Below are 23,579 nucleotides of genomic sequence, written 5' to 3'. Positions count from 1 at the left end.
CGACCCCTGAGGGACACCACTTGTGACCAGCCTCCACCCTGACACAGAACCATTGATCACAACCCTTTGGCTGCATCCAGACAACCAATTCCTATAAGCCTGTACCTGTTTAAAAAAAAAAAAAAAAAAAGGCTTGTAATTGCCTTGATTGCCTTGATGACAAACTTCTTTTTTTAATGAGATTCTAATAATAAAATTGATTACAACATTTCAGTTAAGCTTATCTGCTGGTAATAGATGTTACAAAATATATCTCAAACTTAAGCTGTGATTGGCTTAAGGCTATCCATAGAACATTTTGCATGTTTAGGAGTTAAGTCTTCATGTAGTAACATCTTTGATTTAGCATGCCTGACTATGACTATTAAGCGAACTTTGATGTGAATTTGTTTCTGAACAAATCCTGGAAACTATTTTGTTCTTTGTGTATATGCTGCTTCTAGCTGAATGTAAGAATGTACTACATTTTGTCTTTTCTGAATTTTGTTTTTTAACTATTACATTTAGTTTTTTAATAAGTACTATGGTGCCTAACGTCATATTACATAATAGTTTTATTTTCACATTTATAAAGAAATCTAAATAATGTTTGATTACAAACTGTACATTTAAGGTAGAGAATATGAAATGTTGGCCTTGTTATTGCAATGGTTGTGTTGCACATGGAATTCGTGTGATGATGTCTGGAAGAGACTTGCACACATTAGAAAATTAGAGTTGTCAGGTTACCTACGTTCTTCCATAAAGAGCAGAAGAACGAAGAGCAAAGTTTAATGCTTTAATTTTGATTTTTCTTTTCTCCAATGCTGACCAGACTTTAAATCCCAGCCTGAACCATCCACAGTTTTGAGCCAGCTGACTCAGCGACAGCAACAGAAAATGCAGGCAATAACCGTTCCTCTACCTACACTGGAGTCCTTCTCCTCCCGGGTAAAACTCCAAGAACCCTCACCAGTAGACACCTCTACAGCTATCAGCAAAATGCTACAACTTCCCAGTATACCTTTGGAAAACCAGAGAGTGACTGCCCATCAAACCCAGCAGAAACAGATAAAACAACCAAAACGGAGGATAACTCCAGCATCCAAGGTGGGTAATTCGACAGCACCTAGTCCTAAGCAAATGCATACAAGTTACTAGGAAAAGGGGAGCTAATGCCATCATATGGTCCCTGTTTATAAAGCAGTGAATTCTAAGCTGGATAGTTCTACAGTAGAAATACAGTGATGTTGTCTTTTCCAAGCAATTGCTCTGTGTGGAAAGTGACTTGCTGGGTGAGATCCAGGGCAAGGAATCAATAAACGAATTTAAGATTACAAGAATGGACTTAATTTGTAGGATATATTGGGGAGTTGCAACAGATGTATGCAGGTCACTCTGATAGTAATGCCTCCGATTTATTTCCATGGAAACTAAAACAGATACAAAGAGCACAGTAACACTATTTGACAGAGCAAATTCAATTCTCAGCTACAAAACACTATTTTTCAACATAGTCACCACCATTAGCTATGCATTTTCACTAGCAATGAACAAGAACCTGCATGCTGCACTGTACTGGTTTTATCAGTATTCCATATCATGGTGTCATGCTGCAGACTGTCTGATGCTTAAGTACAGTGCTGGATGCACTTCCTGTGTGGTGTGCTTCTAGCAGATTTAACTATTTCATGTAAGTTGTGGCTCTGGGAGATGTGATTTCCGATTCCGGGTGAGGAGGAAGATCTCTCATCTTTTCCAGGTGGCCAGCAGTGAGGGTCTGACAATAAAAACTCAGACTGACTCTCTCTCTTCTCTGGTTTATTTTTGGTTCATTTGATTTATTATTCTTAATTACTCTGTATTATCTTGCATTCCTTTTAATAAATTAGTTTCTCTGATCTCAGTTGAGTTTTTTTCCTCTTCCTTCCCCCCCTTCTCCTGAGGGGAGTGTCTCGCTCCAATTTAGAAGGGAGGCAAGGTTCTTTTTGATATGTTATGCCCGGCGTGAGATTAAAAAGAAAAACATTCAAATGTTGATCCGACCAGTTTATTAGAAATAATAGACAGCTGAGGGGATGGGGAAGGGAGAGCAGTGAATACCAAAATTAGGGTGATGGGGATGGGAAAGTGGGCGATAGAAAAGGTAGAAAAGAGCAAGAATTGTGTACGAGCGGGGAATAGTCACCACCTGGATGCAGCAGCGTCCCGTTGCAAGTAGTTTCGTTGGTCCGGGGCAAAAGAGGCATAGGGGAAAGCAGCATCAGAGTGGCAGGCCGCAAGCAGCAGATCGGTGCAGCTAAGAGCAGGCGGTGGAAAGAGCAGCAAGGTCTCACGGAGTAGCGAGGTCTCACGAAGCAAAGTCTCAAGCAGCGTTTCAAGCAGCAAGCCCAGGAGAGTCAGTTGGCAGCAGTAGGACGACAATTGAGGAATCTGAGGCCAGATACCTAAAAGTTCTTCAGCATGCAGGCATCTTCTTCAGCATGCAGGCGTTCATGTAGTGAGGCATCTGATGTCAGAAAACCTCCTTGTTTCCGTAGTGAGGCATCTGGTGTCAGAAAACCAAACTTCATGATTTGTCCATGCTCTTTTTATCCTCCTTCTTCCGTGCCTACGTGACATACCTGGGAGCTTGGGTCAGAGTCATGTGAGTACCTCGGAGATGGCCATCTTCCTTGAGATAAGCCCACACAAAAAGACCACTTTAGGGCCATTCATCTGCATCTTATCTCCCTTTTGTAGCTCCTGGACTTGTCCATCTGTCACCCTCAGACAAAGGGATTTCTGGAACCTTGGCCAGGACTTGACTGAACTTGTCCATTTCAGCAAACTTTGAGACAAAAAATCATGGCCTCTTACAGGGAGAGAGTGGTGTTAAATGATTAACTCTTCACACTGCAACATGTGCTTATAAAAATCTGCACCACAGAATCATAGAACCACCAAGATTGAAAAAGACCTCCATGATCATCCAGTCCAACTGTCCACCTACCAGCAATATTTCCTCACTAAAACGTGTCCCTTTGCATAACATCTAAATGTTTCTTGAACACCTCCAGGGACAGTGACTCCACCACCTCCCTGGGCAGCTCTTTAGAAGAAATTTTTCCTCATATCCAACCTGAACCTCCCCTGACACAACTTGGGGCCATTCCGTCCAGTCCTATTGCTAATTATGCAGGACCACCAGAGGTGACTTGTTCCTACTGCTGAAATGCACCACCCACTGCCTCACTGTGCTAACATCCACTGTTTGATCTCCATAAATATTCAGCAAGAGTTGATGAATGTCACTGGGTGCAGTTTTTCTGCATGGAGGAATTCAATGCACACCTTTGCTTCATAAGCACTTTCATGTCAGACACCATTTTGTCAGACTGCCCCTCTGCTGCCATATGTTGCATGACAACAAAATGTAATGGCATATTGGTGGGAAGGTTCAGACTACTGCCATACCACCAACATCTGCCTCTGACATAATGAGTCAATGTAATAAAATAAGAGGCGTTACTTTTGAAGCAGTCCTTGTAGTTGACAACTAAATTTCAGGCAGTAATTGAAGAAGTCCATAGTTATGGGAAGAGTGTGTCAGTCACTATGTCCTTAATATAGATAGTGCATAACAAGAAACTGTGGCTTGTTTTTTCCTTTTAAGATTCCTGCCTCTGCTGTGGAGATGCCTGGATCAGCTGATATGGTAGGGTTAAATGTTCAGTTTGGAGCTTTGGAGTTTGGATCAGAGCCTGCACTCTCTGAGTTCAGATCAAGCAGTGAGAATACCATCCAGATGACCAACAATAGCTTGTACTCAAAATCTGTAAAGTAAGTGTGAGTGGCCCTTGTACATTCTTAAATGCCTTCTTTAAGGGTCAAGTTTGTGCAAGACACGTCAAGACAGTTCTGTGTAATGAGAGGGGGAAATATAATGGCTTGAAAGGGCTTTTTTCTGTTGATGGCATGTTGAAGAAATCTCTCTTCTAATGACAATCAAAATTTCCTGTCTGGGTTGATTTGGAGCTGGAGATTATAATGAATGTAAATAAACCCCAAAGTAAGCTACCCTTAACAGAATTACTTCCTCATGTTTGATTATCCTTATTTTCAGATTTGCCAGGGGACTTGTTCCTCACAGCTCATTTCTTTTCTGCTTTTGATCCCAGAGAAATGAACCCTGTACCATACATGTGTGTTAGTAGATTGGTTCCTGATTGCAGATCTGATATTCCTATAGAGTGAAAAGAGTAGCCAAGCATTTCAGTATACAGAAGCTCTTACTGAAATGATAATATAGGTAACAAATAATACAAATGCAACAATAATCCATTTATTTTTTCTTTGCTCCTTGTCATGATTTGATGTCTTTTGTTAACGGTACTGATCATCAGAACATCCTGTAGTGCACTGGGAGTTAAAGAGTTAATGCTCCAGTTCCGTGGATTGTGGATAGTTCCGGGTACCTGGTTCTCAGAAGAGAAGTGCTACATACTTCATACCCCAGTACTCTTTGCATTATTCTGTTTCCATTTTCTGTTCAGATGGAAAGATAAAACTGTTTGCATGTCACAAGATTTCCCTTTCTTTTTCTCTACTGCTCAGCCTGGCTAGATGTTTCACCTCAGAATTAGAGTAAAGCCTTCGTTTTTTTTACACACTCTCATTATATTTATTAGCTTCAATTCCAATTATATTGTATTATGGTGTGTTATCTTGCATTCTGATATCTTATTTAGTAAATTAGTTTTTCCTCCTCAGATTGTTGCCGCTGTTTTGTTTTTAAACCCATCTCCCTGCCCATTCCCCTTTTCCCTTTTCTGGGGCGTGGGTCCATGGATCCCTCCACCCCACTAGACATGGAACTGGGCCAAACCAGCCCGTAAACCGTTGGCAATCATTCAAGAATTGGCTTCAGCAAAAAGCTTCCTGAAGCTTTTTTAGAAACACTAGTAAAAATGAGCTTCCTCATTTATTTCTTGTTCTATAAATGATTTTAACTGTTTAGAAAAGAAAACATCCCTTCATTTTTTCAATTATTTTTTCCTCTTTGCATAGCTTATTCTGTTAGACTGCTACCATAATGTTAGAATTCTATTATAAAAAGAGATTACGTTTGTAACCATATATTAGTCTTCATGGATCTATCTGGCTTTTTCTAAATAAACAAACAAACAAAAAATGACAACAAAAACAATTTCATTAATTTATCCTTTTGAGAGTGGAAATAAGTTGACTGACAAGTGCCAATGTGTCAACTTTTTTTTGTTGTTCTGACAGGAGGAAGTTAAATGGTACTTAATGCAATTGATTGTTTTGAAAAAGTGATTACTGGGGACCAAAGCAAAATTATATTCATTATTTTTTAATATAAATAATGTAGATTTGACTACATTTTAGTTGAATAGCTTTAGATAACTGTGCAGAATCTGATATTTTCCTGAAGGTGTTTGAGAACTCATTTACCATCTTGATAAATAACTTTTTACTTTTTCCAGTGATCCTTTGAATACCTCTTTGCCAATATCCAGTACAGTTCAGGAGTCCACATACACAACCTCTTCCAGTCTGACCTGCTCATCCCAGAACACTAGCCCAGTAACAACAACTTCCTATGACCAGACTTCTGCACATAGTAGGTTATCATACCAAAGCTCCATGGTTCCATCTGAACCAACACCTGTTGCAGTTACGGTGAGTCAGTTTCAGAAATAAGACCCTGAAAAAAGTGAAATATTCTCATCCCTATTAGATTTGTATTACTCTGTTATGTTTGTACTTTTAACCAAGCCAAGTGGTTTCTTTGATTCCCAAGCCCATTTTGTTATTTGTGCTTTCTTTTCCTATTGTGTAGCCATTTTTTTGACCATACTGCATTTGGGATATAAAAGCCTCTGATTTTATGACTTGACATTTTAAATTCCTGTTTGACCTTTTTTCTTAGTAGCACTTAGCATTCTAGCTGAGTTTATTTCCCTTAAGCTCATCTTTTAAAGGAGGAATTCTTCTATGTAAATATTAGACATGGCGTTCTGCTGTATCCTTAGTGTTTCTATCCAAATACATATAATTTATTAATTGTATAAGGAATGTAACAAATAGATCTCAAACTGTGGCCTCTCAAACATTACACTTCTGTTAATTTAAACACCAGGAGGAATTATTATTGTATTTTATTTTAAAACACCTAGGCTGAGATCTGTTTTTGGACAGAGGATTTAAAAACACCTATTCTTTGTATATGGAATGTAGGTTTGTTTTAAGATAATTTATTAAATATTTAAGGAACTTGTGAGAGTTTGCAAGTTCATTTACTTCTGGCCTTTGTTATGTAATGTCTGAGTCATGCTTGTCTTCTGCACTAGCTCATATGTACTGGTGAGGATCAAGCATAGACTATTCACTTCTGTACTCCAGTGTTATCCAAAAAACAACTGGTACTTCTCAAGTCTTATCTTTCAGTGGAAAAAAATAGCATCTCTGTGTAATTTGGTATTTCAGGGTATGCATTCAGAGAGGCACAGTGTTATGAATTTTATTCAGTACACACACACACACAGACACAGGCATCTATTCCAGATAATCTCAGTTGATAGCAAGCAGAAGACTCCTTAAACAAATGTAATATTACTTATCAACCCTTGAGAGATGAGTGAAAGACCGAGTAGGAGGAAGAGGAGAAACGTTCCTGTAGTGGATTCAGCAGGAAGTGACAGTAGGGCATCCCCTGCCTGCTTCAAAGTGTACTTTCTGTCTCTTGAATCCATCACATTCTCCCTCCTGCTTTTATTCTCTCCAAGGTCTGCAGGATTTTTTTCCACTTGCATGCCACATCTGCGTGGCCAGAGCATGATGCAGTGCCCAAGCGGAACACCTGCTTGCAGAAAACAAGTTTTTTGCAAAACACGATAAACTATCAAGGTCAACTTCCTACCAAAACAAGATAAGCCACAAATGCTGTTTTCCTCAAAACTGTCATGCAGCCCATGGTTCTAGTCATATTGCCATTCACTAATGCTCTTTGTCAGAATGTTTGTTCCAATTCAGGATCATTCTTTGGTCAGGACCTTTGGGTCCCTGACACACTTGGATAGTTAAAATTGTGAGTTGCATTAGATGAAAAACACAACCATTTCCTATATGTTAATGCAATTATTTCTTTCATATCAGTGTGAACCTAAAGTTTGTTATATACAGTACACAGGAAAGCCTCCTGCTGATGGATGTAGTATGGGTCACATATGAGATTCTGTACGTTCAGGACACTTTGCACTTGAGAACTTTATTATGTGATTTTTTAAAGACAATAAAAAACTAATTTTCTATCATTCAATTTAGAATGAATATAGAACTTTGCATGAAGCATGTTAAATGTGTGATTCATTCTGAAAATCTAACATACCTTTAAGATGATTTATTGATTTCTCCTTTGTTTACAGAATGGACACAGTGGTGTTAGAACACAGGCAACTCCTGACAGTAAGTTTACAGAGCTTGATTGTGCACAGGATTCTTTTTCTAATTTTTCCTTCCAATCTGGTGTGCGCACAATTGTAGCTATGACATCTAGTTTAAGGTTTTACATAGTTTTCCCTGACTAATTTTTGACTGATCAATCTAAGTTGTTGTACTTGCAAAGAATGTACCACTTGATTGTTGGAGAAGGCTGATAAATCAAAGCAGCTCTATTGTATCTATACCCAGTGTGTAACACTGAGCAGTCTTAAGCATTAGAAAAGCTGCTTTGCTGATGCTTTTTTTTATTTCTCTGTCAAAAATATTTAATATACAATTTCTTACCCATTCTTCCATTTCTCATTTGGAAAGCTGCAATTGGCATTTATCAGTAAAGAAACAGTTGTGTTCTTTGGACGCACCTCTTGAAGGGTGTAGTTCTCAGTTGCTTAGTAGAAACCCTTTTGGGGATAAGGGTGACTAACATGTTCCCTCTGCTCAGTGTCTTGCTGTCTTGCAGTAGAGTAACAATAATAGTGTTGGTTCTGATAGAGGCAGTACTATTTATCTTGGCTTTGTGTGTATGTGTGTGTGGTATTTTACTTATAGCACCCTTATAGATCTCTTCCTGGAGTTAAAATAATTAAAATATAGTTTGTACTCTTCTGACCATTATATGCTGCTTTATGGAAGTTTTCAAGGGCAGCAGCTAGAATTAATATCTTTTTGAATTCTAACACTTCTGTTCAAAGTCTATCTTCCTCTTAAATATTTCAGGTAGGTGAGCAGTGGGGCAGCTTTTTTATACATCAGTGTGGAAAGAACTTGAGTATTCAGATCTATAAACTATGTTTTGTTAGCGCCAAATTCAGTTTGCATGAGCAGGAGGGAGGTATATTCCCTACCCAAAGAGCTGCTTTTTAAAATACTTTAATGTATAGGACAACTTTACACATAGAAAACTTTCTTAGTCTCATACACATAATTAACAATTTTTGAAATTTGCTACAGGACTTTTCTTTTTGGTATGGAAAGCAAAAGTCTGAGAATTTCTAATATTTATAATAATTCTATAGCAATTTCAGTAGTTCCTTTTTCTATGCTCATTCCGTTTTGACAACACTTCTATTTTTTTCTCTATCTCAGACTCATAAATTGGAATCAGTTTTCTCCCATGACTCATTTCATGAGTCAAAACTATTTTGAAATCTTTTGTTAACAATTAAAAACTCTGACCTTTTCCCTTCTGTATTAGCTGCTAACATCCTTAGTTGTCTTACCAATTGTTGCTCTTTAATATCAGGTCTCATCCTTTCTAAACCTGTAACTGTTCAAAATGTGCTAGTAGTATAATTCTGACCATTCTGTTTGTCTCCTGTTTTGTCCCTCATATTGGGGATATCTACTTTGATTTCAAAAAGTGAATCCTGGCACAAATGTATTGAGAGTTATAAGTGTTGATTATTTATTTTATATGAATGTTCCAGGAGGTATCAGGTAATTTATGTGTACCATAAATCATAAATCTGTTGTAAGTGAAGAACTCAAAGGGAGAAATTAGTTCTGTTGCCATTTATATTTTCCTTAGTAGACAAATTACTTACTACTGTTCTTGGTTCTTAACAGTCAAATTCTTAGAAACCAAGGATATAATAACTATATATTATGTTTCTGAATCCAACTTGAGAGTCAAGTATGCTGGAATTTGTCTTTGAATGCCTCCTTTTAACTCATTGCAGCTACTTCAGTTCCAGCGTCTAAGACAGAGCCTTCTCTCTCACTGTCTTCTACTGGTTCTCTGCCTAGCGTGGTACCCACCACCACTTCACTTCTGCCTTCAGCACTGCAGCACATAGCAACATTGCCCAGCTTGCCTCAGTCCAGTGACTTGGCCAGCAGCTCACTTACCCAGTTAAGCAGGTAAAGTAAGATTTGTGGTAAACTGAAGGGAGTAAAATTCTAAGGAAAGGGCAAATAAAAGCATGATTGTAAGCAAAAACATCCTGATCTCTTTTGAATCTCTCTCTTCTAATTCTAGTTAATGTCAGAAAAGGAGATCCTGTTTTCTGATAGCCCTGATTTGCAAAGTAGGAGATCTGGGCTGTCTCTTAATGATGGATCAGAGCTGCCCTCAAATTTTCATGGTGTATTAATATTTTTGTGTTTCAAGGGGCTTTTGTTTCAATCATGCCAACTAGATTACCTGAATTGATTCCCTCACTTTTCCTACTTTGTCCATAGCGTCTGCTATTTATTTACTGCCTCATGTTTGAAATCATTCCTTTGAGAGTTTACTTCCTGCATAATTTTGAAGTACTGCAGTTTCACTTGTATTAAAATAAATAATAATTATTTTTAAAATTCCATAGAGACGGTGTGTGTTTTTCTTTCTAAGATATTTCCTTAAGACATTCTGAAATATCAGGTTGATGTTCCTGGAAGTAGATTTAGCTCAACTCATTTATACACTCTCTGATTTTTATATACCTGTTACTTGAGCTTTGTCCTGAGGCTAATCACATCCTGGGTCTATACTAATTTGTTACATTTTTTAATGCTCACCTTTTTACTGTATTTCTTACAATGCAAAACTATCACTACCAGCTGGGGCATGGTAGATTCTTTCATACTAGTGCTTTTGTTTTGTTGTGTGTTTTTTGTTTGGTTTTTTTTAACTAGTGTTGAATAAAATCCAACCCCTACAATTCTGTGATTCTGTGATTCTGTGAAAATGGTAAATGTGTCAACTAACCAGAATTATTTCATTCACATCTGAAAAATCATCTCCCCACACTTGCTGAAAAGCTGTATACTTTGGTAGAAATTTTAGTTGGAGGGTTGTTAACTGTTGGATAGATACTGAGTATCGTGAAAAGGTGATACCTGAATTCCAAGCATGTCTGACTTGGTTGTACTGGCAGCTCTTGTCTGAGTGTCTGATGTGAGTCAGATGATGAATTAAGGCTTCTTACAAGAAGGGAAAAATGGGCAAGGAAGTGGTTTAAAACAGTATGCTGGACTGAGACATTTATTTTCTTGCTGCCTGAAGTGTTGTCATCCTATTTCCTGCAGGTGGGGAACAGTTTTAAAGACACTATATCAAAACAAATTTGTGAAATACCCAAGATTTATTCTGGTCCAACACCTTGAAGAGTTGACAGAAATATTTGCCCTTAAATTATAGTGTATAATTTAGACTGAAGCTTTGTTAAAAAACACTGCTGTATTTTCTTATGACTATTTCCATGGAAAATATTAAAGTACTTGCTATTATTAGAATCTCTCATGCTTCTGATTCACATAATGAGGGGCTTTTTGAACAAGAAACCATACATGTTTCTATGGCTATGTTCTGTTTGAGTTTGTTCGGTATTCGTGTTGGTATTATGCTTATTCCTACTGTACTTTTGTATGTTCCTGACCTAGAATATAAGGTATAACTTTTGTCAGTGTAAATGTTTAAGAATCAGTTTGTCACCCTTCAAGGAGACATTTAAAGAGCTTTGGATTGCAAATTTATGTTGATTCAGCTGTTACTGCCTGAGGTTCACAGGCCTTGTCATCTTGGGAAACAAAAAGTGGTGCTAATGTGCAGACGTTTTTCATCAGCAGGTTCACAAATTTTATAGTATGTATGAAACTGGACAGATTGTTTTGATTCATCTTTTCAATAAGGAAATGGCATTTAGGGATTGTAGCAGCATGAACAGACCTTGATTAAACGGACAGATTCTTCAGTAGTATATCTAACCTTCCTGCTTTCACAAATGCTTTTTTTGTTGTTTTCTTGTTGTTGCTGTTTGTTTGTTTTTTAGCAGTTCTAAATTAGTTCAAATTATGATATGCAGGTTAAAATAAGAGAAATGTAGTGAGTCAAACCAAAGCACTGTCTCACCTAGTACCTGTTCCCCATGACAACCAGTATCAGTTGCTCAAGGAAAGAGTGAGAAACGAGCCATATGCTATGTGAAACTTTTCCTGGTATATTCTTCTAGTTCTGGAATTTACATGTCTTAGAGGCATCACTATGTAATTGTGCTGAAGCAACTGTTGCTTTACCAAAAATGTACAAAATTAATAAATACAAATGAGTGGTATTACATTTCTTGTCACTGATAATTATCTCTGTACTTTTAATTATTTTAAACAGTAGGTAGTCAGATATTAAATAAAAGGTTGCCTATGGAGGAGGGATATACATGTAGGTGTGTGTTCTAGGAAAAAATTTATTGTATTAATTTTTCACAATTTTTTTAGCTCCCTTTCCAATCATCAGAGCAGTCTCTCCTCTGCCTCACCTGCCTCAGTGTTGTCTTCAAGCACATCACATGCAGTAAGTCTTGTTTGCATTTCAACAAATAATTGACATATAGTCAGTTTATTTGATTATTAAGACCCTCTCTTACAAGTTCATTGTGTCCCAGTGCATAAAGAATTGAGATGAAACGTTTATCTCAGGGAGGAAGGATTGCCAGCTCTCTAGTGGTAAAAGGATTCTCATTACTACTTGTGATTTGTACTAGGTCAAGAGTAACTATTAGAAACTTGCCAGTTGCACAGTTGTAGAGAATATTTTGACCTGGGAAGGCGATGGAATAGACAGGTTTTTATTTTTATTTTTTTGCAACAAGTGTATAAAAAATAATCTTTAGAAGTGGCTGTCTGAAACTGCCCCAAAAGGTGGTGCAAGCACTCTCCACTGAACAGGTTAGCTGGCAGTGCAGAGGTGATGGAAAGATATCTGTCATGAGGCAGTTGTCATGGCACAGTATTAGAGTTTATTGTGTGGCATTGTCATCACTTGAGTATTTAATGCATTTTAAATGAGGCAAATAGTATTGAATACAGTGCTGTAAATGAAGTTGCATAAATAGAAATCAGATGCTTCTGTGTTTTGTGATGGAGTACTTATGTACAATCCCAGTTATGTTGTGCTATTCTTTGTGCATGTATTTTAGGTTTTAATGCTTCATACTAACTGAATGTGTAACTTAAAAATTCACACTTAAGCAAATATCCTTTTTTTCTATTGTCAGAGTTTTATAGTTTAGTTTGTGTGTTGATGACATAGTTTTGCAAATGTGATCAGCTTTTACAGTTCAGACACTATTGTGCTGAATTCAAACCAGGAACTCCTTCATACTTGCATGTTCCTGTAATATATGTGATCTATGTTTATGACATTGTTGTGGATCATTGCATCTTTCAAATTTCACAAGTGCATTGAGGGAATCATAATAGCAGTATTCTGAAAACAAATACTGTCTTTTGGAAGAATACAGGAGTTTATTTAGTGTAGATAGTAGCTTAAATGATTATGCAAAGGGCAATGAATAATTCAATGGAGGAATGTTTGAGTTTCTGTGATACGATTTTGTGGTGACAGTTGTTTGAATTTAACTTTTGTATAATAATTTTAAGGAATACTTAAAAATCACAAGCATGCAATTTTGTTGCTTGCTTGGTATGTAGATCATGCATATACTATTAAACATTATCTTGCAAGTGCTGCTGTTACTTAAAAAATTTATTTGTTTTTCCCCAGTATCTTTCACTGTGGTTTATTTGCTCTGTGATTCTTATTCTTTTTTGTCTTCTTTCTAGCACACTAGTGTTGAGAACACAACCTCAACAAACTTTTCAACTGCTTCAACCTCAGCCACTAGCACCACCTCTTCGGTTGTCAGCATATCAAGCAGTATGAACACTACAAACAGCCTTGGCCTGAGTGTTACCAGTGTGTCTATACCAGCTGCTACTGCACGAGCAGCTCCCTTATTGACTTCAGGTTGGCAATATTAACAGATCACATGTATAGACAGAGGATTTCAGTCTACAGGGCTATTAGTTGAACATCTCACAGCAATAACTGCACTAAGAAATCCACATTCTTGACTAGCATTTTCAGCATGTTTTATTCAGCAATTCCAACTTTAAGTTTTGGACTAGGAGATTTGCACATTTTGTATTCCAGGTTGTTATCAACTCTCAGCTGTGAGTTCACTTTAGCTTTAATTTCAAACCCTTCTGTGACTTGAATTAAGTTGTCAGTATCAAAATACACTTCAGTGTCATCATTATCATATGTCAAATCTCTACTGACACATCAACAGAGACGAAAGAAGTATCTGATGTCTGGGCTATTCCATGGCAATAACCGTTTTAGAAGAAGGATCCACAGACAGAGAAGGTGGGGAGGCTTGCACTGAAGTGGAAGCAAGGCTAAATTCCTTTATTGCTTCTCTAATAAACATAGCCTCCTAAAAGGAAATCCTATGGAGGGAAGTGAATGATTTCAAAATTAAGACCAAACTTACATATATAAGAATTTCTCACCTGAGATGTCTGACTGGCTGAATAATTTTTTTACCCTTCTGCTTCCTAGCTCTACTTCACGGAGGCAACTGAAACTGTCTCAGTCATCTTTGCTTCTCCCAACTGCAATAAGTCACCCACAAAAAGTATACTAATAGCATTTAACACTTTCCAGACTATTGCTGGTGGCAAGGGGGAATGTATTTACAGAGCAGAAAATGAAAGAAGAGAATTTATTCTCAGATAAAGAACAATGCCTAAATTTTACCTTTGGGAGAGGACCAAGGAAAGAAATTCCTGTGTAACTCTTCTAATCTTCTCAAAGTAAAGTAAATGACAAAATTGAATTGTTATACACTGGAACTGTTTTCAGTTTGAAGTAGTTTGTGCATTCCCTTCCTTGATATATGTTTAAGCTCTTCAGGCTATTTTGAGCATTTTCATTAACTAGCACTAAATTTTTCTGTGTAGCTCTTTACATGCTATGATAGTTCTTAAGCCCTGGGAGCTTACCTCAGTGCTGAAGCCTAGTTTTTTCCAAAGGCTTCTAAAAGTGTCTGTACTTTGGTTCTACAGGCAAAGCTCCTCCAAACCTGCCCCAGGGTGTACCACCCTTGTTGCATAATCAGTATATTGTGGGACCTGGAGGACTTCTGCCTGCCTACCCAGTAAGCAATTCAGTTGTATCTGCCCTTGATTGTTTAAACCTTGATGCAAATGGGCCATCCAGACCTGCTGCTGGCTATGTCAAGACATTTATATTGGCACATGTTGCACCTGGAATTCTTGTTTCAAATGCCTAAGAAATATTAAATATACTCTGTTGGGATTTACTGTTCATAGAAAAAAGCAGAATTATTGGTACATACCTGATTTGGCTGCTGTTGAAGCTGAGCACATGTTCTGCTATAGATTTCAGTGGTATCCAGTTTTAGGCCTTTTCATTTAATTTAGACATAGGTTTGGGTTATTAGAATAGATTTACCATTATAATGGTTGAACTGTGCCATTTGTCCTCTGTCATACTTTTTAAGATTGCACAAATTGAACATAATTTATCTATTTTTTGAATCAGAAACTGTTCTAACCATCTTTCTGTATCACACTGAATGTGAGGGGTTAACTAGTTTGCTCTATAGCCTACTCATTAAGTCTTTGTCATATTCTCAGAAATAATAATTGCAGTAAAGAAGATTTCTACTTTTATTTCTAAATCAGAATGCTTGGTAGATTTTTCACTAATTCATAAATCTGCATCTGTAAAAACAGCATTGAAGACTTGACAGTCAAACTCTTCTTGGGGGACTACTGTCATCAGAAAACATAAGTGACGAACCATTTTGAGCTCTACTTAGCTTTACTAGCCTTAAAATTCCACAGTGCTCTGTAATTGCACAATACATCATATACCCATATATCGTTAATGTAGACTGGGCCTAGAAAATTGTGATAATGTTATATTTTTCTTTCTTTGAGCAGATTTATGGTTATGATGATCTCCAGATGCTTCCATCCAGGCTACCAATGGTAAGTAAATGGCTTGGTTTATTTCATTTTAAACAAACCATACATTTCACTGTTGACAATCTGTGCAACACTAATTGCTTCTTTTGATGATTATTGATTCTATGATGATGATTATGAGCTTATTCTTATATTACATGTTCTATCTTTTTCAAAAAGAGACAAACAGTTTATCTAGATGGTATGAATTGATAGTGATTGTTATATTTGTCCATCTGCAGACTGAAAATAGAACTGTGCTCTGTGCTTTGGACTAGAGAAATTTTTATCTCTGAAATAACAGTATGAAATCTTGTCATAAGTAGTTGAAATCTGGGCATTAACTTTTTCTCTTAGCCAAGGGATAGGCTTGAACAGCAAGGCATAGTATGCAAATTGATAGTCAATAGGTGCATCTAACAGGTTGTGGAGACTTTTAAAGCTGGAGATCTTTGTATACGCATATGGCAACAAATGTATCAGTAGGTGAGCTGCAGGGAGGAATTATTCAAAATTTTCTTACTTATCTGGATCCAGAAAATAAATAGTATATGAGAGAGACTCAGATCCCAGGCAGTTAAATTCACAAGAATCCTCAGCCTAGAATGCAGAGAATTGTTGTGTGTTGTCACATACACACACATACCCAGTAAGAAACTCAGAAAGTTTGGTAGTATGTAACTGAGAAAAGTGAAAGGATTAAGTGGTGCACTATACTCATAAAAGCAAAACTGGAGCAATGAACAGTGATCTGGAAAGAGGAATTACTGGATGAATGTTATAGTTAGTCTCAAGTCTGTACCAAGTCTTCTGTGTGGAATCTAACGGGTACTAGGATAGAGTACAGGGATGTCCCAGACAAAACCCTATCTGTCTGTTCATCCTGAAAATCAAAGGAAGAGTAGGATAATGTTGTGGTTAAGATTTGGAAATGTTCTATGCAAACAGAAATTAGTTCAGAAAGAAATGGTGTTTCAGAAGAACTAGTGTGACAGATAACTGAACTGAGTTAGAAGAAAAAAATGTTGATAATATCTGATAATGCTAAATAAGAAGAAAAATGTATTGCTAGAAGAAAGAAGTGAGACCAAAAATAGAAGTATCGGGTAATGATACAAAGTTGGAATATTTACTGTAAAGGAAAAAACAAAGTCATAGAAAAATTACCAGTACTTTGCTTCAGAAGAAGCCTCATATTTGTCACACAATTATAGGGGAAAACTGACTATCATCCTGATCCTGGGAAGTTGGCCATATATTCAGCAGAAGACCTTAAAATGAGGTCCAATATAACTGGCACACAGTGATTTAGAAATAAGTGATGAAGGTTGCTGAAAACCTTTTGTTTGCGGATGTCTTATTTTCTAGTAAAAAGCTTTTCTAAAACCTGAAAAGTTACAGAGAGAGCAGCTTACTCCATGTTGAGATAAAAGGAAAGATCTAACTAAACAAAGACCTGGCAACTTGATATCAGTTCTAGAAAAAGTTGTAGATTAGCTAAAAAAAATACATAAAATATGTCACACAAATTAAGATGGAGCTAGTAAAAACAAATAAGATATTTGAAATGAGAGAAATGAGAATAGTGGTATTAAAATAAGAACAACCCTGTCCAAGACAACAACAAAAAAACACAACCCAAACCAACAAATCTATGGAAGAAGTATTTGACTTGATGAATATGAAGTTAAAAAAAAAAAGGCAACAGGCACAAACAAGAATATGCTGGTATCAAAATTAAATAAAAACGTACTAATAATGAAAACTATGACAGGTCAGTACTGCAGAGCGTTAGGTGTAGGTTTGTGGTTCTACACCAGGCACTCTCCCCAGAAAACACAACTGTGATTATGTGTTTGTGATGACATGCATTCACTAAAGACAAAGGATGAAAAGTTCTGGAAACATGGGAAGGGTCTCCTCAGCAAGCATGGGTGAAAGAGGTGAGGTGAAGAAGTGAACATGAGCTGTAGCCTAGGCTCAGTGATATGCACAGTGCAGATGAGCAGGAGCTGTGGCCTGGGCTCATCTATGTGCACAGTGTAGATGAGCAGGAGGTGCAAGGGCTGTGGGCTTCACACATTTGTGGTCAGGGTGGGCACCTGGGGCTGCTGTCACAAAGATGTGTGCTGCTCTGAGTCTGTCTTAACCTCTGGCTGCAGTTGTTGAGCATGTTTGTGGTCTCCTACCTCACCTCTACTCTTCCATTGGTATTGTTTGAAGGTTTGTGCCAGAAAGACGGTGTAGTTAGGGTTTTCCCATAAAGGCAGAGGATGCTCTTAAAGGAGATGAAGTGGGAATCTGGTACTGTAAGTCCTAGTTCCTGAACAGAAGGAGTTAAAGAAGTAGAGTGGTTTTTGCATAGGATGCTATAGCTCTGTCACAGGTTATCTAGATTTACCTATGCCCGTGACAGGGGACAGCCGCCCTGTAGGGCCCCTGGCCCGGAAAGGAAGGGAAAAGGGGAATGGGAAAAAAAACAGCAGCAATCTAAGGAGGAAAACTTATTTTACTAAATATGATATCGGAATACAAGATAACACAATATAATATAATATAATTGAGGCTAATAAATCAAACAAAACAGAGAGAGAGTCCCCAAAAACCGAGAGGCCTGCTGTGAACTCTAGGCGACACGGCTGGAACGCTTCCCACGCCCTGAGAGTCCGAGAGAGAGAGAGAATTCCAGCCTGGGAGCGAGATTATATATGTCCTCCTCCCGTGATTTATCTCTGGTTGCAACGTCCTCTGGGATATGTAGTTCTCTGAGAGCTGAGTACTCGGGACGCTGCCATTCCACGGAACTGGAGCATGAACCTTCCAATGATCCATACCGCACATGATGTTGTGATGTAGAATATTGACAGCAACACCACAAAACCATGACAAGCTCATAAGTAATTTAAAGAAGGTTCAGTCTGTCTGATTCTCAGATTTGTGTACTCAGGAAGAGACTGTCTGTGTCAGTTTGGAGTTGCCCTCACCTTTGGTTGAAAAGGAATGGGTCTATGTATGTTGTCATGGCTGTGAGGCAGCTTTTGCTTCAGAGAAGTACTGGTACTAATATGAAGCAGCTGCCCAATGCTGACAGTGGTCTTGGGGCAGAGATATAAGGTTTTTGTTGGGATGTGAGTGTGCCTATGAATGCACACCTACCTGTGAGCATTTCACTGTTGCACTGGTTAAACATAAGACATAATACAATAAACATAATACAATAAACATAGAATCACAGAATTATAGAATCACCAAAGTTGGAAAAGACCTCTAAGATCATCCAATCCAACCACCCACCTATCACCAATATTTCCCACTAAACCGTGTCCCTCAGTACAACATTTCTCTAAACATTTATTGAACACCTCCAGGGACGGTGACTCTACCACCTCCCTGGGAAGCCCATTTGAGCACCTGACCACTCTTTCAGAGAAGTATTTTCTAACATACAGCCTGAATCACCCCTGGCACAACTTGAGGCCATTCCCTCTAGTCCTATTGCTAGTTACCTGGGAGAAGAGGCTGACCCCTATTTCACCACAGCCTCCCTTCAGGTAGTTGTAGAGAGCAATAAAATCACCCTGTTGTGGTTTTGTGATTTTTGTTATCAGTATTCCAATTCATAGAATCATAGAATTGCTCAGGTTGGAAAAGACCTTAAAGATCAAGTCCAACCACAACCTAACCAGCCTACCCTAACCAACAACCCTCTTCTAAATCATGGCCCTGAGCACCACATCCAAATGGTTTGTAAACACATCCAGGGATGGAGATTCTCCCTAGCCCTCCTCTTGCTGTTGATGTATTTATAGAAATATTTATTGTTGTCCTTTACCTTAGTGGCCAAGTTCAGTTCTAGCTGGGCTTTGACTTTTCTAATTTTCTCCCTGCACAGCTTCACTTCATACCTGTAATCCTCATAAGTAGCTTACCCACTCTTCCAGAGACCATAAACTTTCCTTTTGCTCTTGAGTTCCAGCCAAATGTCTCTGTACAGCCAGTTCGGCCTCATTGCCCATCGGCTCATCTTTCATGACTTGGGAGTTGGGTGACACTTCATAACATCATGTAATGCACTGAGAGTTTAAAAGTTAATGCGCCAGTTCTATGCATTGTCAATAGTTACAGGATTACCTTACGCAGATGAGAACTACAAATCCCATAAGACTTCACTGTTCTAAACTAAAATTTAGTTTTAGAACAAATCTCTCTATTCTCAGAGAGCTTAATTAGAAAGCTTATTGGTATTGCTGGACTTATCAAGGACTACCTTGAAGTCCAGGTGAACTGCCAATACATCAGAAATTTTGCAAACTCTGAGTGTTGTGCTGTAAAGAGAGAAAAAAAATGCATTTGCTTTCTCCTGTAAGCATTGAAAGTTATGTCCCAGAGGGAGTTGCTAAGTTTACAGAACATGTGAATTTTAAACAGGCTTCCAGTCTCTCCCTTGAATCCCTTATACACTTTTTGAATGCTCATCCAATGATCATGTTGTCAATCTCCGGGAATGTACTCCTTTTAATTTCACTCAGTATCTGTATTTGTAATATTTTGAGGAAGATATCATAGAATCATTGAGTCGTAGAACCATAGAATGGCCTGAGTTGAAAAGGACCACAAAGATCATCCAGTGTCACGGAGTTATCTAGATCAATCTATGTCCGTGTTGGGGGGGGGGAGCAGGAATCCTATGGGCCCCCCGGCCCCCAAAAAATGGGAAGGGAAAAGGGAAAGGGGTAGGGAGATGGGAGCTGGGCTCAAGGAAACAAACAGAGAAGCTGCAACAATCTAAGGAGGAAAACTATGATATCAGAATGCAAGATAACACAATATAATACAATCTAATTGAAATTGAGGATAATAAATAAAGTAAAATAAGAGAGAAAGAGAGAGGTTTCCAAAGACCGAGAAGCCTACTTGGAAACTGAAGGCACCACGGCTTGGAAGCACACCCACACCCGCTGCCAGGCAGTGAGAGAGAGAGCCAGTGTCACTTCCGTGATGTATTTCCCTCTCCGACCGTGAGGTCCTCTAGGATGTGTAGTTCTTCTGTGTGCTCCACATGATGTTATGATGTGAAATACCAATAGCAAAAATTACAAAACCGTGACATCTAGCTTCACCCCCTGTGCTGTGGGCAGGATTGCCAACCACCAGACCAGGCTGCCCAGAGCCACAACCAGCCTGGCCTTGAATGCCTCCAGGGATGGGGCATTCACAGCCTTCTTGGGCAACCTGTTCCAGTGCCTTATTGCCCTCTGGGTGAAAAAATTTCCTCCTAATATCCAACCTAAACCTCCCTGTCTCAGTTTAAAACCATTCCTCCTTGTCCTATCACTGTCCACCCTCATAAACAACCATTCCCCCCTCCTGTTTATTTGCTCCCTTCAGGTACTGGAAGGCCACAATGAGGTCTCCCCGAAGCCTTCTCTTTTCCAAGCTAAACAGCCCATTCTCTCAACCTTTATTCATAGGAGAGGTGCTCCAGCCCTCTGATCATCTTAGTGGTTCTTCTCTGGACCCATTCCAATATGATGGAGGAACAGTGTACCTTGCTTCATTATGATGATCCTGATGAACCCCTGGTGGCATCACAGACACTTGATGAGAATCATGATTATTAAAAGTCTACTAAAAGGGGCTGATCAAATTGATTTGCTCCCTACCTGTATCATTCAATACCTCAACTATTAAAAGCAGACATCCTCTGGCTTGAACAAATGACAACAGTAAGACTATGCGGTGTCAGAAAGTGGCATTACTTTATTCCTCATGATGTGCACCACACAACTTGACAAACAAGTGTGCCCTGACACAGTTCAGGTTCTACATTCAAACAGTTAATACATACATACTGTAGAGCAAACAAAGGAGATGACAGAGCCTTTATTTGAGAAATAGGCATTATAGGAAAAGATATCTAAGAGGAATTAACTCGCCCCTCCCGGTAACACTTTGGAGAAAGGGGCAAGCTGATGAATGCAGCCTTCTGTTTGAACTCTCACACTGCAGGGGAAGGGTGGGGGGAGGGGAAACCCACGCAGACTCAGGCGGCACACATGCTCCCAGAAATATTGCTGAGACAGAAAGGGTGACCCTAGCTGCCCCCCACCCCCTACGCCAGGCACTCACATGCTCACGTATTGGTTCAGGCTGTGACAAAGAAATTCCACTGCACATATGCAGTACATAGAATCATAGAACTACCCAGGTTGGAAAAGACCTCAAAGATCATCAAATCCAACCACAGCCTAACCATAGTACCCTAACTCTAACAACCCTCTGCTAAATCATATCCCTGAGCACCACTTCCAAAACACATGCAGGGATGGAGATTTAACCACCTCCCCGAGCAGCCTATTCCAGTACTTGACTACCTTTTCTGTAAAGAAGTGTTTCTTAACATCCAACCTAAACTTGCCCTGGCGCAACTTGAGGCCATTTCCCCTCGTCCTGTCACTTGTCACCAGTGAGAAGAGACTTGCCCCACTCTCACTGTAAGCACCTTTAAGATACTGGAAGAGGGTGATAAGGTCTCCCCTCAGCCTCCTTTTCCCCAGACTAAACAGCCCCAGCTTCCTTAGCCTCTCCTCATAGGGTTGATTCTCCAAGCCCTTCACAAGCCTTGTTGCCCTTCTCTGGACCAGCTCACTGCTCCAGTACCTCCATGTCTTTCCTGTGCTGAGGTTCCCAAAACTGAACACAGTGCTCAAGCTTTCCAGACACACCTCCCCAAGCCTGTAGGGTTGCCTGGGGTTGTTGTGACCAAAATGCAGGACCCAACACTTGGCCATGTTGAAACTCATGCTGTTAACCTTGGCCCATTGATCAAGTCTATCCAGGTCCCTCTGTAATGCCCTTCTCCCCTCAGGCAGATCAACACTCCCTCCCAACTTAGTGTCGTCTGCAAATTTGCTGAGGGTGCACTCAGTCCCCTCATCCAGATCATCAATGAAGATGTTAAACAGAAGCAGCCCATGCACCGAGCCCTGGGGGCCGCCAACTGGATTCCACTCCATTGACCACAACCCTCTGGGCCCAGCCATCCAGCCAGCTCTTCACCCAGCAGAGCGTGCGCCCATCCAAACCATGGGCAGCCAGCTTCTCTACCAGAATGTTATGGGGGACAGTGTCAAAGGCCTTACTGAAGTCCAGGTAGATCACATCAACAGCCTTACCTTCATCTACCAAGCGGGTCACCTAGTCATAGAATGAAATCAGGTTTGTCAGACAGGATCTACCGTTCATAAACCCATGCTGACTAGGCCTGATCTTCTGGCTGACCTTTAATTGGTCCATGATGGTTCCTGAGGTTATCTTTTCCATGACCTTCCCAGGCACCGAGGTGAGACTGATGGGCCTGTAGCTGCCAGGATCATCTTTCCGGCCCTTTTTGAAGACGGGCGTCACATTCGCCAGCCTCCAGTCCACTGGGACATCCCCAGTCAGCCAAGACTGCTGAAAAATTACGGAGAGTGGTTTGGCAACCACATCCGCCAACTCCCTCAGCACTCTAGGGTGCAAACCATCCGGCCCCATGGACTTATAAACATCCAGCTTTCGAAGCAGGTCCAGAACCATCTCATCACAGATCACGCAGGGCTCGTTTTGTTCCTGCTTCCCATCTACCAGCGCAGGGGGCTGTGTTCCCAGGGAGTTACAATCATTACTATTGAAGACCGAGGCAAAGAAGGTATTAAGTACCCCAGTCTTATCCTGATCCTTGGTGACCAAGTTGCCCTCAGAATACAACAAGGGATGGAGATTTTCCCTAGCTTTCCTCTTGCTGTTGATGTGTTTCTAAAAATATTTACTGTTCTCCTTAACCTTAGTGGCCAAGCTCAGTTCTAGCTGCACGTTGGCTTTCCTAATTTCCTCCCTGCACAGCCTCACTACATACCTGTAATCCTCATAAGTAGCTTGCCCACTCTTCCAGAGACCATAAACTTCCCTTTGTTCTTGATATCCAGCCTAAGATCTCTGGTCAGCCAGCCTGGCCTCCTTGCCCATCGGCTCATCTTTCGCGATTTTGGGACAGTCAGCTCCTTTAGGACAATTTCCTTAAAGTATTCCCAGCCTTCCTGGGCTCCCACACTCTCCAAAGTTACCCCTCAGGGGACCCTCTCAACCACGGTCCTAAGTAGGTTGAAGTCTGACTTCCGGAAGTCCAAGGTGGCAGTTCTGTTGACTCCCCTCCGCGGTTCGACAAGGATCGAGAAATCTAGCATTTCATGATCACTTAGTCCCAGATGGCCTCCAACCTTTACATCCCCCACCAGACCTTCTGTTAAGAAACAGCAGGTCCAGAATTTTGCTTCCTCTCGTCGGCTCCATCACCA

The 23,579-nt window shown here is 39.6% G+C and overlaps 1 protein-coding gene across 21 annotated transcripts in view; it reads left to right on the top strand.

The window, feature by feature from the left end:
• LOC146751609 (ubiquitin-associated protein 2-like) overlaps positions 1–23,579 on the top strand; it is a 137,077-nt gene that overhangs the window by 96,763 nt on the left and 16,735 nt on the right. For 17 of the 21 annotated variants that reach the window (XM_085533921.1, XM_085533924.1, XM_085533917.1 and 14 more), the window contains 9 exons: positions 815–1,089; positions 3,635–3,801; positions 5,469–5,664; positions 7,410–7,449; positions 9,165–9,345; positions 11,683–11,758; positions 13,030–13,213; positions 14,317–14,408; positions 15,220–15,267. In XM_085533921.1, coding sequence (XP_085390047.1) covers positions 815–1,089; positions 3,635–3,801; positions 5,469–5,664; positions 7,410–7,449; positions 9,165–9,345; positions 11,683–11,758; positions 13,030–13,213; positions 14,317–14,408; positions 15,220–15,267 — 1,259 coding nt within the window. Of the gene's footprint in view, positions 1–814; positions 1,090–3,634; positions 3,802–5,468; positions 5,665–7,409; positions 7,450–9,164; positions 9,346–11,682; positions 11,759–13,029; positions 13,214–14,316; positions 14,409–15,219; positions 15,268–20,714; positions 22,023–23,579 lie in introns of those variants that run through there. The other 4 variants (XM_085533929.1, XM_085533930.1, XM_085533931.1 and 1 more) reach the window with 4 other exon arrangements.

Source organism: Coturnix japonica, unplaced genomic scaffold, assembly GCF_054131305.1.
Source record: "Coturnix japonica strain WE unplaced genomic scaffold, WE-NBRP24 Scf071, whole genome shotgun sequence".
In the NCBI taxonomy this organism is placed as follows: domain Eukaryota; kingdom Metazoa; phylum Chordata; class Aves; order Galliformes; family Phasianidae; genus Coturnix; species Coturnix japonica.
The sequence above is the reverse complement of the archived record's forward strand: the minus strand, read 5'-3'. Positions and strand labels throughout refer to the sequence as shown.